This window comes from Manis pentadactyla, chromosome 12 (genome assembly GCF_030020395.1).
Source record: "Manis pentadactyla isolate mManPen7 chromosome 12, mManPen7.hap1, whole genome shotgun sequence".
Taxonomy (NCBI): Eukaryota; Metazoa; Chordata; class Mammalia; order Pholidota; family Manidae; genus Manis; species Manis pentadactyla.
The window spans coordinates 72,359,532-72,377,263 of NC_080030.1; the positions used below are offsets into that span (position 1 = coordinate 72,359,532).

General features: G+C 36.3%; 1 protein-coding gene across 1 annotated transcript in view; it reads left to right on the plus strand.

The window, feature by feature from the left end:
- Window positions 1-17,732, plus strand: part of ROS1 (ROS proto-oncogene 1, receptor tyrosine kinase) — a 118,267-nt gene that overhangs the window by 70,973 nt on the left and 29,562 nt on the right. Inside the window, 9 exon segments of the mRNA XM_057489314.1 lie at window positions 257-401; window positions 1,169-1,401; window positions 1,493-1,669; window positions 5,174-5,342; window positions 6,026-6,143; window positions 9,028-9,218; window positions 10,892-10,975; window positions 14,150-14,285; window positions 15,491-15,653. Of these exon segments, the coding sequence (XP_057345297.1) occupies window positions 257-401; window positions 1,169-1,401; window positions 1,493-1,669; window positions 5,174-5,342; window positions 6,026-6,143; window positions 9,028-9,218; window positions 10,892-10,975; window positions 14,150-14,285; window positions 15,491-15,653 (1,416 nt within the window).

The following is a 17,732-nucleotide window of genomic DNA, read 5'->3' on the forward strand; positions in this document are numbered from 1 at the left end:
TTAACTTCCTGTGTAAATGAGCATGTCACAAAACTGACTGAGAGCTGCCAATCATTTGGTATTTATTCTTAGAGACATAAACAACTCAGGCTTGGGCAGATTAGGACAGTGAACATTGGTCATTCGTGAGCCAAAATTTTTAAATTAATTGACTTTTTGAAATCTTTTAATTGTTTTCTTGGCTTGATTAAATAATTTATCCCCATTTATACAAAATATAAGAATCAAATGTTGATTTTTAAAAAATTAATTACAGGAATTTCAGGAGAGTATAGCCCTTATCGAAGGTTTACAACCATTTTCCACCTATATGATACAAATAGCTGTAAAGAATTACTATTCAGATCCTTTGGAACAATTACCTCTGGGAAAAGAGATCTGGGCAAAATCTAAAAGTGGAGGTGAGTATGGGCCTAGTGTGGGCTTCTAGAATGGAATTGCCCGATATATGTCATGTGTGTCTGTATTTTTTTTTAATCTGAATGCTAAGTAATCTTTATTATGTGAGCTTTTTTAGGCTTATTAAGAAAACTGTATTTGTTGAAATATACTTTGGTGACTTGATTTTTGCTCTAACACCAGAAGATGATGAATAATATTACATTCTGATGTAAAAGCAAGTAGCAGATGGAACATCAGAATCAATACTGTTTGACCAAGAAACGCTTCCTTTGGTCTCACCACACAGTGTCACCCTCTTCACATATATTTATAGGTCTCTGTACACGTGGTGAGATGGGAAAACCAAGCCTTTCCTCTATGTGTATTTTACTGAGGCCTCTGAGATCTAAAGTAATATAACACCGTTGCTGTAAAGAAAATGGACCTAGAATCTGAAAAGGTGTTTTAAGAGGTGGCCATTCTGGGGTTATGCCATTTCTTTCACATGTCTTTGATGATTCACAAAATTCATGCAAATTAGGTTATTCCTCATCATTGTCTGTATCCTTGAGCTGGAGTCAGAGGAGGATTTAGTCATTAGGCAAAAATAAACAAGAGCCTTTTGGGCAGCCTGTTCCCTCACCATTATACAAGAAGCTGGCTTCAGAACATCTGTCATTCATTCTGCTCACATGACATAATTATTCCTCAACCAAACCACTGTTACTTCTTTCTATTTTCCAGCATGGTTGCAACATCCCTTATCATGCGTTGCTGTTTATTTCAGTACCAGAGGCAGTTCAGCTCATTGACACAACCGTGCGGTCAGACACCAGTCTCTCTATATCCTGGAGTGAGACTCACAAGCCAAACGGACCTAAGGAGTCAGTGCGCTATCAGCTGGCAATCTCACAACTGGCCCTGATTCCCGGGACTCCTCTAAGACAAAGTGAATATCCAAATGGAAGGTTCACTCTCCTCGTTACTAGACTGTCTGGTGGAAAACTATACGTGTTAAAGGTACAGTGATCGTGTAGGACATTTTTATTGCCATTCTCAAGCGCAAGGTTCTGAAAAAGTTAAGCAATTTTTTTTTTTTTTTTACGAAAAGGTTCTGGCTTGCCATGCCGAGGAAATGTGGTGTGCTGAGAACCATCCTGTCACTGTGGAAATGTTTGACACCCCAGAGAAACCTTATGTGTTGGTTCCAGAGAACACTAGTTTGCAATTCGATTGGAAGGCTCCATCTAACACTAAGCTCATTAGATTTTGGTTTGAGCTCCAGAAGGTAGATCTCACCATACACTTTTAATGCAAATCATTGTCCTCAGCTATCAAATAAAATGGAAGGTTTTTTTCATATCTCTAGAGCATTCTCTTGTATAAGTCAACAAAATATTTGACAACATCCTTGAATTCAGATTTGGCATATAAAGATGGTAAGCTATCTAGACTAATTGCTGATAGAATTCCCAGAGAGATTAATTTGCTTTTCAAAGGATCCATGTGAAAGGGTATAAGTTGTGTTTTACTGATTTCATAATATTTTACTTACTTTAGATCACCATGACTCTCTGATTTCAAGTCCATAGGAATTTAGTGTTTTCTGTACAAAAAAAGAGAAAGAAATGAACCAACAAAAACCCCCAACCTTCTTTAGAGATGCTCTTTTCACCATTTAAGGGCTGGATAGCAACAAGAGAGAAGTAAAACATTAAAGTAGTTTATTCTAAACTAGTATAATATGATCTAGGCTTGTAACTGTAAATGGTTCCTCATCCAAAAATTTTCATGCTTTAACTAATATAAAAATATTCTCTGAAATAAAAAAAATTGTCAGTTGATCTAATTAATTCACTGCTAGGGAAAGTCTACAGTGATTTTTATACTGATACACTTAGAAAGATATTAACTTTTTATAATGCTACATTTCATTTTCACTATTACATATTTGTGTGTCTACATTTGTAACATTGGTTAGGAATGGTGTGTTCAGTGGTAACTTAAAACCGAACTGTATAGTCATGGGCCTCATATTCTCTTTAAAAAATGAAGTCGCTCCCAGGATGTTTCAAAACTTTAGTACATAAGAATTTTATGATTGTGTACTTTTTAGATAAAAACTCTGAAAAATATGAAACTCAAAACAAATGCTGAGTTGATAAAACCAAAGGCCATAGTTTAATTGGACTTTTTCCATTGAGCATATTTGTGATGATTTGTTGCCTATATAAAAAACAGTCATCTTATAAAAATGCAGTTATATTAGAAAAATTGGAGGGTCACCTTTTTTGGACATTTATTCAAGTAAGCTTAAAGCAGTTCATTTTAAAGTTAAGGGGAGTAGTGTCAAGTTCATCTCCTACATCAAAGAAGTGAAATGGAGGAGGACCTTTGAGATGATGACCCACTAGGCTCTCATTTTACTGGTAAGCTGGAGACCCAGACAGATGCCATGATGAGTCAGATATCAGCCAGGCAGAGGAGGACCTGAGGGGCTGACTCATACCTATATCTGTCCTACTTGGGTGCTATCCATGGGAGGCATATGAGTCATTAAGTCACACCACTCCTCAAATTCTGGGAGAAGAACAGCAGACAGGGATCACCTGGTTCAGTATTCATGACTTTCATGCAATGTTTTTTATTCCCAAACTTCCTCTGTTCTTACAGTTGCTCCACACAGGTTCCAGATAGACCACTTAGAAAATCATGAAGCTGAAAATGTTAGAAACAGTAATTTCTACGTGTGACCATCTATAGTACTAACTGATGAACACAGTAGAAGGCTGTGACTGAGGGGCTGATAAACAATGTCTAGTCAGAAAGTTCTATTTCTTTTGAGAAACTTGAAGCTACCTCATTATAGTAGGATAGCTAGAATTGCCCTGTAACTTCACACGGAAACTCTGAAGGATGAGTGATGATGGTGGATGTCTTTTAAATTAGTATTTTTTTAGAAAGGAAAGGAGAAAAGAATAAACTTCCAGTTTGTTTTTCCATAAAAATTTCCTTAAATGGAAAATGAGGGAATTAGAGCACAAGGCTAAATTTCGATCTAGGTCTTAAATTCCATCGATTCTTTATCACAACAGTATGGAGAACATATTCAATTTAAGACTGAGGAGAAAAAAGTAATTTTGCTTTGGCAAACTCTCATGGAAGTCCAGTTTTCTCAGCTGTCTGGGGAAATCCCTACCAGAAACAAACATTTCTGAAGTTCCAGTCTCTGAGATATCATACCCTGCACCATTTCCCCCCGATCCCCACCCAAATAATGTGCAAACCCCTCTGTGGTAGTCCTCATCCTTGCACTTGCTGGTCTCTGACAAAAGGAAGTCCTGACTCCCTTGGGGTTTTTTTGGGTAGCCTGTGGCACATTTCCAAGTTGGTGGTCTGCCCAGAACATTCATTGCTGTGGGCAGGCCAGTACTCTACAGTTTTCCAGCAGTATGCTTGGTCAAACATCTCCTTGACATTCCAAGGAACTTGGATAATTTCTGGGTGGTGTGGAATGTTGGACCATCTAGAATCTTCACTTAAGGTAATTTCTATAAGGAGATTGTTAAAGAGACAGGACCAAAAAGGCTAAAATTTTTGACTCAGAAATATGAATCCATATTTCTCCCTCTCCCTCCCTCTCTCTCTGTCTGTCACAAGATTAAGAGTAAATGTTATGAATCTGTAAATCTGTTATACTGGACTCTGTCTCAGTGGGACTGATACATTTATAAGTTTAGCAGTCAATGGCCCTGACATCAACATTTCTGGTTTTTTTTTTTCATTCCTTCCATTCCCGTTTTCTTTTTGTAGCAAGGAGTTTACTTCCTAAAGGTGCTATAAAGAATCATTCCTAATTGAATAGAAAGCTAGTATAAAGTGTCCATCCAATGAAATGAAGTGACCTTGTAAGTGCTAAATGAAAAGGGAGATGTAAAGTTTATTTATGGAAAGTGACCTTCTTAGGAAACTCTACTGGGGAAAATACACTAAGAAACCTTGACAAAATGCCACGTCCTTTGTCTTTTCCTATTTGTATTTTGAAAAAAATCACCATTTTCAAATAAGTTATTAAGGGTACAAATACACAGCAATGTCACAAAGAAAGAAGTTTAAGATGGCTATAATTAGAAGCCCAGTAGCTAAAGTGGAATGAAAGTAAGATTTCCAATAGTTAACTTCTAGCCTTGCTTAGTGGCTGAGTGATGGTGGGCAAAAATTTCCTTCTTTTAGGGAACTAGGCTTTCCACATATAAAAATAAGGAATGCTGGTTAGATGTCTGAAGAGAGTTTTGGGAGGAAAAACTAAATGTTTTAATTTATAAGTCACTATGGATTTCTTCAAAGAATCAAAATACATACAAAGTATTATTTTGAAGTTAGCAAATCTGTGGAGTTGAATATAATTGTTTTGATCCATCATTCTACCTAAGCTGTGAATTTGCATTCATCATCCTGTTTTAATGTAGGTGTCTATGATTAGGGATAACAAGAAATCAAGCTCTCAATCTTCCCCGCTGATAATATAGCCAGAGGTGCTCTATATTCCACCTTGGACTTAGCCTAAGAAGTGTCATTCAAGCCAGTTACAGCTTATCATGAAAAATAAATGGCTGCTGGTGGTGGGGATGATCTTTGGGATCAAACATTAATAAAGATATTCCTCTTTTTAATAGAAAGTAAATTTTATTTGAGTTTTTAATTGCTTGCCCATAGGCTTTTGAATTTCTACATTTCAGAAACAAGGTTTTCTTAAAGAAACAAAAATGTTATTTGAGACTTCTTTTTCTAGTGGAAGTACAATGACTTTTACCATGTTAAAGCATCATGCAGCCAAGGTCCTACTTATGTCTGTAACATCACAGATCTACAGCCTTATACTTCCTATAATGTTCGAGTAGTAGTGGCTTATAGGACAGGAGAAAATAGTACATCCCTTCCAGAAAGCTTTAAGACAAAAGGTGAGTACTTACATACTCAACACTCAGAAAACCCTATATGTTTTTTAATTCTTTTCTCATCACTTATTTCACCAATCCTACAGGTGTAACTTTTCCTTGAAGGAGTAAATTACTATTTCTAGAGCTTGAGTGAAGAGATAGAAAAAAATCAGGAGTCTGTATAGGCAGTAATGAGATAATACTGACCTGGTTTTGCAGGATCCTGAACTTGGCAAAATTATTTCACCCTTCAATATTTTTATTTCCTGTTTAGCTATGATATTTTATGGTGGGAACCATAAAAACAGTGTTACTGAGAGATCAACGAAAAGTGTTTACTTATTGACTACTATAGTCCAGATGCTAAAAATAAAAAATCTAAGAAGGGTGTTAAATTAACTAATGTTCTAAAAAGTATACGATGACTCCAAGTTGATTGTATAAGGATCAAGGGAAAGTGCTCCAGAATTTACGATAGTTTTCTTATTTGCATCACTTATTTTGTGTCAAGCTAAGCTATCTAATCCATCAAATCTGCCACTAAGAAAAACTTCAGATGTTCATTTAAGGATATGAACTCATATGATGATATTTCTGAATATTTATTTAATGTATTTGGCTTTCCTATTAGTAAAGATATTTGATAGAAAGCTATTATGCAGAGTATTTTATTTGTCAATCAGTATTTTCTTTTGTTTCCAAAGCTGGGGTTCCAAGTAAACCAGGCATTCCAAAATTATTAGAAGGGAGCAAAAATTCAATACAGTGGGAAAAAGCTGAAGATAATGGGAGCTGACTTATGTACTATATCCTTGAGATCAGGTATGTCTGTGGCAAAAGTGTTTTGTAAGCTACAAAGAGCTAACCAGTTAATTATAATTATTATTAGATAAAAATCAACATTAATGAATGTGTATTTATAAATAAGCATAATAAAAATAATCTTTAGTTTAAGGAGCTTACATGCATTATTACCTTCTTTGCTCAGCCTTGGTACTTCAGTTATAAGGACTATCACATCACTCTCCTCAGAAATCTGCAGCTACTTGTCAAAACTTTATGGAAATAATTCGATTATTGGTGCATACAACTAATATTTATTTAATATCTATTCTGTTTAAGAAGCTGAGCTGATGATGATGTTAGATGATGGTATGCATACAAATTTCTGATGATAACATTTTTTTAGCAAGATGAATACTGTCTAGTGAGAACTGACAATGAGCTAGGTATTTTTCATGATGTAAAGTCAGGTCAAGGTCCAAAATGGTCTGCAGTGTTTGTTACAGGCCACCCAGGATTCTCCATCTGTTGTGAAGATTACAGTTTGCAGTGTTCCCAGGAACTGAAAACGTTTCTTCCATGAAAACCATGCAGCTATGAACATATGCAACCTCATATCCAGCCAGTATGAGGAGCTCTGTGAGTCATGATTGGCTCAGATGAGCTGGTTTCATGCCAACTTGAGAGGAGAATTCCAAATTCCACAGACACTCTCCTCATGGGACTATGAAGCCATCTTTTAAGAAGCTCCAAGGACAAAAGTCACTTTCATAATTATAATCCTCACAACTTGAGCTTTAGATCTATTTTTGCTTCATCTTCCTATGGAATTCCCATAACCTTAGAAAATTTTCCTACTCATGCTAGATAAGTACATTGGCCACATTTCTAAATGAAACCTTCTTGAAATTTCTGTTAGTGGTTTTTGTGCAGAGTGAAATACATTCTGATCTGCAGAACTGTCTTGGTGGTCAGTGACTGTAATCATGCTCAATTACACCACAGTCTTGCTAGGACCCCTTTAATGTGTTGTCCTCAGTAACACCTTAAGTGCATAGTTTCATAAATACTTTACATTTCCTTTACCCAAGTCTATGCTATAAGGACAGGGACCATGAGGTAATAGAATGAATTGTGGTACCTTCAGTATCTCAAAGTAACTTCTTCAGCCAGGACTCTCTAGGACTCCTTGTGTGTTTGCCAATGGTGCAGTAGTACTGCAAAGTTATGAAGTTGGGAGCAGAACAGACAGCATTAATCTTTAGGTCTGTTGTAACAAAGTACCAGCAATGGGTGGCTTAAGACAACAGATATTTATTCTCTCACAGTTATGGAGACAAGAAGTCTGAAATTAAGGTTTCAGCAAGACCATACTCCTTCCGAAGGTCCTAGAAGAATCCTTCTAGAAGGACTATAGAAGACAGAAGGTTGAAAGAAGAATCCTTTCTTGTGCCTTCTTAGCTTCTGCTTCCTTATATCTTTTCAGCAATCACTACTGGCAGTCCTTGGCATTCCTGGGCCTGCAGATGCATCACCACTCCAATATCTGGCTCTGTCATCACATGGCATTAAGTGTGTCTGTGCCTAAATTTCTCTCTTCTTAAGGGGCCCCAGTCATTGTAGTTGAGCCTACTCTAATTCAGTATGACCTCATCTTGACTATATTACATCTGCAAAGACCCTACTAACAACCAAGGTCACATTCACAGGGGCTGGGTGGACATGAATTTTGGACAGACACTATTTAACCCAGTCTACAGATAATGTTTAAATCCTTGCTTTATTCCTTTTTTGAACTTAAGTTTTCCCATCTGTACAATGGAATGATGATATTTACTGCTTTAGACTGTAAAGACTCAATGAAATGAAACAACATATGAAAAGCACCAAATATAAATATGTTACACACATGGTATGTTATAAACAAAAGGTGTTCAGTCTATGTCAGAATTTTTCCTTCTCTTCCTCAATGGCCAATATCTGTGAAGAGCCATTTTATAAAATTTTAGGGGCCTCTATCTTTTGGGTCAGAGTTATATGGGTTGGAAAATGAAATTGCCAATGCCTAACATGAGACTTCATGAAATGTATAAAAATATTGCATGCTTTATGCAGGAAGGTCCCTAGGACACTTAGCTCCTGGTCACTGAGCACTCAGCAGGGGTAGAACTGGCTTCTACTACAAATCTCTAAGCTTCTGTGGGTTGGCACCAAGTCCTAAATCTATTGTAGTCTGAAAAGTTTCAGACTTGAAAAGTTGTTCACTGTCAAAGAAGACATTAGTAGAAGGCTTTGAACTTGCCTTATTCACTCTATGATTCTTGTTAAAAGCTGTTCCAGGAACCTCTTCTGAGCTCAGCTCTGTGTTCTCCCCATGTTTCATATGAAGAATAATGTGGATTGACTTTGAGGTACAGTGTAGGCCAATAAAAATGATAGCAATGAACCTTGGAATCTCGGACAAAATGATAACTTTGGTAACTGAACTGTTACACCTCCCTTATCAATTTTATGTCCTGTGGTTTATTTTATCTAGCTATGGTATATGTAAACTGCAGATGGCCTAAGAGACTAAAAATTGAGAAAAATAAAAAAGTTCTGGGTTAAGAATTATATAGTAATTGTCTTATGTATTTGGAATTCTAAAGAAACTTTACTACTTTAATAATAGGAAAATACTCTTCAGCTTTCTCTTGGCCATTGACTATTCACTGTTTTACTGATGGCTGAGTAGGTTGGCTCCATGCATTGCTTGGTGTCTTTGTAAGACTGTGCTGTGTTCTGTAGCCAAACCATGTGAGAGCATTGAGGTCAGGGGTAAAGTGTACAGACTGCCATCAAAATGGTATACGAACATCTTGAAATAACACATATATTGTCTCATTTATGTTCTATATTTACAATTCTGCTTTTTCCTTTGCAGAAAAGGCATTTCAAATGATTCACAAAACCAGAATTTAATGTGGAACATGGTATTTAATGGATCCTGCAGTAGTATTTGCACATGGAAGTCCAAAAACCTGAGAGGAACATTTCAGTTCAGGGTAGTAGCTGCAAATAATCTGGGATTTGGTGAATACAGTGGAGTCAGTGAGTATATTATATCAGTGGGAGGTATGTTACCATGTCTGTCTACATACTAACTTATTATACAAAGATTCAGAGATAAAGATAAGTGAATTCTTAATATCAGCAACAAATTGGGTGTCTATTTAACTTATCACCCAAACTATTGAACTATTCACTCATCTGATGTGATTTTCTTAAAATACTAGTATCATCATGTCTTTTTTCTTCTCAGTAATAACCAGCTACTACTTAATGCCAACCATATCAAGTCCACGCTCTTAGGTAGGCTTCCAAGGCTGCCTACGGTCTGGCCTTTATCCATCCTTATTATCCTGTTCCTGGTACTCTGATCTTCTACACAACAGGCCTAATACTACCCCTTCATCTATATCTTCCACTGTGTATCCTATTTTAATTTAGGATACGTCTTTCTAATCACATAGGCTGGAAATCTCAGTACCATATTTGATTTTTCCCTCTACTCAGGCACCATGTTCTGCTGATTTACCATCTTGTCCCTTTTTTGTCTGATGAGTGACCATCTTCCTATTTCTTCTTTGGCTTTCCTAATTTAAGCTATCATTTCTTGCCTATGCTGTTGCCTTAGACACACTGCTGACAGTTAATTTAGTTGAAGCCCAAGCAGATCACTTAACGCCTCTCTGAAATGCCTGAGATGGCTCTCCATTCACTTCCTGCAGAATCAAGAACAAACTTTTGTGTGGCACTTAAGGCCGTCCATGACTTGTCCCCCAGTTGTGGTCCATCATTCCCAATATTTTTCCCTATGTTGTAGCCATATCAGCTGGAGAAAAAACTTTTATGATATTCAGTATTTAGCCTTTGATGCCCTCAGTCTAGCAGGCTTCCACCAGCTACTGTGCAGCCCTTCGCTGAGACTTCCTTTCCCTCACTTTTCTGTTACTTGAAATTCTTGTCATCTTTCAAGGGCTAACTTAAATAAACCCATAGTTGATGCATAACTGATACTCCTTTGGCAAAATCAATTATTGTGTTTCACACATAAAGCCTGTAATTGTGTACAAAACTTGCATCATTCTTATTTGTCTTATAGTTATCTGGATAAGAACTCAGAAAGTGTTTTGTAAAAGAACAATAGAAATAATTTAGGCTTTGTAGGCTATATCTGGTTTCTGTAACATATTCTTCTTTTTTGTATAACATTTTTAAAATGTAAAAATCATTTTTAGCTCATGGGCAGCACAAAATGAGGACATGGCCAGACTTGGCCCCAAGACCGTAGGTTGCCCAGCTGTGGTCATGTTTGTTTTCTCTCTGAAACTACCGGAGGAGAAGTTACCATGTCTTCATGTTTATATTCCCCAGTCTAATATCCTTGGAATTAAGTGTGTATGAAGATGTTATAGAAGAAATACTTATCCCAACTCTATCAGATGTGAAAACTGAGACTTCATTGTCTCAAATTCATTAAAAACATTATACATGTTTCCTCAGCTATTTTAGAGTAGAAGGCCGGGTGGGTATATTCTAATGGTGTATTGATAAACCAGATCATTGGGGTAGAAAAAGATAAAAACCCAGATTTAGATTTCCCATGGTATAAATGCTCTCACCATGGATGATTTAACAACTGGGTTGCAAAAATCCAGTAGAGCTAGTTTTGGCATATCTGGTATATCACTGGGACTATCTGGCTTTATTCTATGAATTAATTTTTTTCTCACTTATTTTATTAGATGGTGTTTGGATATCAGAAACAAGTTTTATGCTTACTATTATAATTGGAATATTTCTGGTTGTTACAATCCCACTGACCTTTGGTAAGTATAATAGATTTAAGAATATAGGCAATAAACTATTTACTTGATTACTTAATTAACTATCATATTGATTGATCTCTTAGTTAACCTTCCATATGAAATAAATTCATAAAAGTCACCATGTTACCTTTGGCTGTACTTTCCTAACCACTAACTTCTGTGAATTGTTTTCTGATCTAGGGGTAGCTATTTATGAAAAATATATCTATACTTATACTCCATGGTCTACATTTGATATAACTCCTCACAAGGGCACCAACTTTTAGCTTTCTTTAAAACAGTACTTGTTTCAGATTGGCTATATAACAAGTGTTTTGTGGTTTGTACTTTGAAGTAAATAAAAGGAAAATAACTCTGGGTATAAAAAAAGTGTTGGATTAATGGGAGACCAGTGACAATCCTTGGCCAGGAGAGCTGGGTCTCAGGCAGGCAGCATGGTTTAAAGTGAGCAGGGCCTCTTGCCAAAGATCCATTTCTGGTTCTAGGATCCACTCTTGCTTTCAGGTGTCTCATCTGCTTATTTCAAATGCTTGCTCATTTACAAATGACCAGAAAGGCAGAAGAATTAGGTTAGGTAGATAGAAAGCTAGTTCCCACTATTTCATTTTATACTAATATGCTAGTCCTAAAAGTCTTTAAATTAAAAAAAAAGATTTAATTTAATGATGAAAAAATACAGTGTCAACCTCTACAGGGATGGTCAAATACTAGGCCTGTAGGGTTGTCATAGTGACCACTTAAACCACAGCAAAAAGTGATGAAATGCACAAGAACATCCTGGTTCATTCCTGTCACTTCAGCATAACTATTAATAGCATTTTCTTTCAGTGCTCAAAATGTCCTGATCTGGATTATAAGATACACAGTCACTCCATCATTACTATTGTTATGAATCCTTGACACACCGAAGCATCACAAGAAGGGCATGATACCAGAACGGAACTCAAGCACATATTCAGAAAATTGTGGCTTATTTTTTTCATAAATAAAGGAAAGTTAGAAGGGAACGTTTAAGGAAAAGTTATAAACATAAAGTCAAACTCTCTTTGAATAAAGAGTGTCAATATTTTATTAAGTGTTCTAAATCTTTATTCTTTTCCTGTACTGATTGGAGTGGTGAGCTATGAGAGAGCATGTGGAAACCTGAATTAAGATTTCTTTTCGCAGATTCCACTCAAGTAATACATGGAACTTCTTCAGCTGATTTGGAAAGCTAAAAATTTCAGCTGACCCTGCTAGGATTTTAACCTGTGGTTCCAGGGCGTCTAAGTATTGCACAGCTGATGTTTGTGCCACTAAGCCAGCCCCTCCGGAATTATGCATACGACTGCATTATATTTGGCAGTTGGCATATAGGCTTGACTGCTTGTCTGCTTTCCTACTGGGAAGGAATAGTACATGAAGAATCCTTCATCTGACCTTTGCTTGTCTACATGGGCATCGCCATTATTTAAACCCATAACTGTAGTGGATGAACATGAGATAATTTCAGACAACCTATTGTGAGTGCTTTCAAGACAAGATATGGATATCTGACTTTCTCAGGACTTAAAGGTCTTTATTCTGTTTGGAACTCATGGATTTTTGAGTTTAGCTAAGCTAATTCCATTCTTTGCTTTTAGTAGCGGTGCATGTGGTTTTTCTAAGTAGAAGTGTGCAAGTACATGAGAAACGGTTGAGTTACTAAAATAATGAAAAGTAACAATTATTAAAAAATTTGTGTGGTGCTGAGGGCTCTCATCAGTCATACTTAAAAAATGTAAAATTGAAGCAAGGGTTTAAAAATAAGCATGGACAATCTTTAGTGACTGGTCATGTCTAACATGCAATGTCAGCTTTATGCTGGGAGTAGAGGGAACTCTGAAAGTATAAAATACACCTGCTGACTTGGAGCATGCCATTTAATGAAGGAGATAAGACATACCTATGTGAAAAGATAAATAGTGAGATCTGTGTTAAACAACAGCAAAAGGTGACGAAATGCACAAGATAGTGACATAGAAAAGCTGAGAGCTACAACTGGTCTTACAACTTCAGAGATGAGAGACTTTTTAGCTCACAAACAGATGTATTTATTCCTAATAAATCTTACATCATCAGAGATGATGAAATGCACAAGATAGTGACATAGAAAAGCTGAGAGCTACAAGTGGTCTTACAACTTCAGAGATGAGAGATATATATAAGAAGACAACATATATCACTTGTGATTTGCAGCTAGGGTGGATCACTGCCAGAGGTTGCAGATCTCAAAAGGCATCACTGAAGATGTGAGGCCTTAAGCTGGGCCTTTGAAAATGAAGAGGGTTAGTGAGAGCACTTAAGGTTTCAAATATTGCATTAGCAAAAGTACTTAAGATTTTCCTCTGTGTGGTCCCTCCAGTGGAATTTCACTTGAATACAACTCTAAAAGAATGGATGCAGAAAATACAATGGGTTAAAGTTCAAATTTTAATGATCAATTCACAGAGCATCCTTCTATTATCAACTTCTAAGCCAATATTCTAGTATAGATGGACGATCTTACTGATGTGATTGTATTTTCATCTTCAAAATATCACTTAGTTTTTATGATTATAAAAATAATATTTGCTCACTGTATGAAGAAGACAATATCTATCACTTGTGATTTGCAGCTAGGGTGGATCACTGCTAACATTTGGTGGGTTTCATTCCAAAGTTTTTACTGTGTATTTGAGTCTGTGTATATGAACAGCAATGGATATAAACTCTCGTACTTTGCATTTTTAAAAAAGCGTGCCATTAAATTAAAAACATTCCTCAGGTCTACAGAGTACAACCTGGACACACCCAGAGTCAGAAATGAATTTGTTTCACTAATGATTACTATGAAAATTGGTTTTCATATATTTTAACTCTGGCTTATGGGTGATTTTGAGAAATAAGTTTGTATATAAAGATACTTCAACTTGTTTATAAAAGCAATAAAAATGTATTAAACTTGAAGATGTGGGATTAAAAAGTTATGTGTTTTTATATAACTTTTACCTGTATTAAGTCAGTTTTTCCCTTAGGGACCTATTTTTCAATTAAATTCTATTATTCTATCAATGGTGTTGTTATATATAGACATTTAAAATGTATTATTAACATTTCCTAAAGGAAAAAGAAAGCAATGCTTTATTTTATAAATTATGTCATTTTTCTTTATAGTCTGGCACAGAAGATTAAAGAATCAAAAAACTCCCAAAGAAGGGCTGACAGTTCTCGTAAACAAAGATAAAGAATTGGCTGAGCTTCGGGGTCTGGCAGCTGGAGTAGGCCTGGCTAATGCCTGCTATGCGATACAGTACGTGACCCAGGCCATCATTATGGGCACCTAGGTGTAGGGTTGGCACTGTAAAGATGGTTCCTGTGGATCCTGTGTTGCCCAGCATTGTTCTGGTATAATTATTAATAACATATTCTTTCACCCTCAAATGTGACCTGAGATGGATAACAAATTAGGTGGTTATCCTATCCTATTGAAATAAGCAAAAACCAGCTCCATTCCAGTGTTTTATCTCACTGTTCAAAAATAAGTGAAATCAGGAAATAAATATACTAGAGAAAAGAGTAGATGGTAACATGATTTTTTCAACTGGAGGCAACTGGAGGAGAAGACTTCCAAGGGTCTCATGAGTGTGCTAGTGAGTCAGTCTTACTCTGTTTTCGAATTCTTATGACGATCGCCTACAAAAGCTCTTGAAGACAAATGAGTTTTGAATTTCTGTTGTCATAATTAAAGAAAATATTTAAATGTCTTTTTGCAAAAGACACTATAATATGGTCTCTGCAGAATTATATAGTCATAGGTCTTGAAATTTATAATTGCAGGCATAAAAACAAAGGATTTGAAATAGACACAGATGTGATCTAAATTAGCTATTCAGAGATCCTTTCCTTGAAAAATGCTCAAAGATTCCTTTTTAAAAACTCAAAGCATTTCAGATGCCCATGTATTTTTTTCTCTCATAATCCAAGTGAGAAGCTTGGCTGTCTAAAAGTTAACCCAATGGAGATGGAGCTGATTTTTGTGGTCATAGTAAATGTTGTTTTACATAAGAGATCAGGTATGTGAAATATAGTGAAAGCTTTTTAGCTCACAAACAGATGTATTTATTACTAATTTGTGATCGTTTTTATACAAATTTGTAATCTGAAAAAATTAATAAGAAAGCTGATAACATTAACAAAATAAGCTAAAGTAAAAAATCTTGAGGCAATGTACACACAGGCATATTTCTATCAAAATGAAGGTGCCTAGAAGCAAAGTGACATGCTCTATCTGGGTTTTGGAAAAGGGAAGGACTATTCTAGATGGTGGAATAGGGTAGGAACAGGAATGAAAAATTCCATGTCACATAGAATGCACTGAAGTGTTGAAAAGACATGAGATTTCTCTTTCTCTTTTTCATAGTCTCTCTCTCTGTATTCCAAATGCTAACTGCAATGCCAACACCAACTTGTAAATCATAGGTATTTTGGGAAACCAAAAATATCATTATTTTTCAGTACTCGTCCAACCCAAGAGGAGATTGAAAATCTTCCTGCCTTCCCTCGGGAAAAATTGACTCTGCGTCTCTTGTTGGGAAGTGGGGCCTTTGGAGAAGTGCATGAAGGGACAGCAGTGGACATCTTAGGAGCTGGAAGTGGGGAAACCAAAGTAGCAGTGAAGGTAATTTCAAATTTTAACTTCTTGACATGCTATGACAGTATATTTACATGCATTCACAAGGATATGACTGTAATAAAAGATGACTAATCTTAATCAGAAAGAGAACTGGTAGAAGGTAGAAGCCTATCCATGGCTATAGAAATTATATTTTTTCTTCCATTTCCTACATAAATTCTGTAATTAATGGTTACCTCTAAAACTACTAATTAGCTAAGACCCAGAAGACAGTTTTTTCCTTCAAATATACTATAAGATAATTGCAGTTGTGAATTACATTCTCAAGGCATTAGGTACTAGGGCAGATAGTGAATATTTTAGATTTGCTGGCTGTATGGTTTCAGTTGCAACTACACAACTGCCATTGCAGTGTGAAAGCATCCACAGTCATTATGTAAATGGGGAAGTGTAGTTGTGTTCCAGTAAAACTTTATATAATCTGAAATGTGGGTGTCATATAATTTTTTAATTTTTTAATTTTGTTATTTTGTTATCATTAATCTACAATTACATGAAGAACATTATGTTTACTAGGCTCTCCCCTACCCCAAGTCCCCCCCACAAACCCCATTACAGTCACTGTCCATCAGCGTAGTAAGATGTTGTAGAATCACTACTTGTCTTCTCTGTGTTGCACAGCCCTCCCCGTACCACCACCTGCCACATTATACAGGCTAATCGTAATACCCCCTTTCTTCTTCCCTGCCCTTATCCCTCCTTACCCTCCCATTCTCCCCAGTCCCTTTCCCTTTGGTAATTGTTAGTCCATTCTTGGGTTCTGTGATTCTGCTGCTGTTTTTTTCCCTCAGTTTTCCTTTGTTCTTATACTCCACATATGAGTGAAATCATTTGGTATTTGTCTTTCTCCACCTGGCTAATTTCACTGAGCATAATACCCTCTAGCTCCATCCATGTTGTTGCAGATGGTAGGATTTGTTTTCTTCTTATGGCTGAATAATATTCCACTGTGTATATGTAGCACATCTTCTTTATCCATTCATCTACTGATGGACACTTAGGTTGCTTCCATTTCTTGGCTATTATAAATAGTGCTGTGATAAACATAGGGGTGCATCTGTCTTTTTCAAACTGGGCTGCTGCATTCTTAGGGTAAATTCCTAGAAGTGGAATTCCTGGGTCAAATGGTATGTCTATTTTGAGCATTTTGAGGAACCTCCATATTGCTTTCCACAATGGTTGAACTAATTTACATTCCTACCAGCAGTGTAGGAGGGTTCCTCTTTCTCCACAACCTTGCCAACATTTGTTGTTGTTGTTTGTCTTTTGGATGGTAGCCATCCTTACTGGTGTGAGATGATATCTCGTTGTGGTTTTAATTTGCATTTCTCTGATAACTAGCAATGTGGAGCATCTTTTCATGTGTCTGTTGGCCATCTGAATTTCTTCTTTGGAGAACTGTCTATTCAGCTCCTCTGCCCATTTTTAAATTGGATTATTTGCTTTTTGTTTGTTGAGGTGTGTGAGCTCTTTATATATTTTGGATATGAACCCTTTATCAGATCTGTCATTTATGAATATATTCTCCCATACTGTGGGGTATCTTTTTGTTCTATTGATGGTGTCCTTTGCTGTACAGAAGCTTTTCAGCTTGATATAGTCCCACTTGTTCATTTTTGCTTTTGTTTCTGTTGTCCAGTGAGATATGCTCATGAAGAAGTCGCTCATGTTTAGTCCAAGAGATTTTTGCCTATGTTTTTTTCTAAGAGTTTTATGGTTTCATGACTTACATTCAGGTCTTTGATCCATTTCGAATTTACTTTTGTGTATGGTGTTAAACAGTGATCCAGTTTTATTCTCTTACATGTAGCTGTCCAGTTTTGCCAGCACCATCTGTTGAAGAGACTGTCATTTCCCCATTGTATATCCATGGCTCCTTTATCATATATTAATTGACCAAATATGTTTGGGTTAATGTTTGGAGTCTCTATTCTGTTCCACTGGTCTGTGGCTCTGTTCTTGTGCCAGTACCAAATTGTCTTGATTACTGTGGCTTTGTAGTAGAGCTTAAAGTTGGGGAGCGAGATTCCCCACACTATATTCTTCCTTCTCAGGATTGCTTTG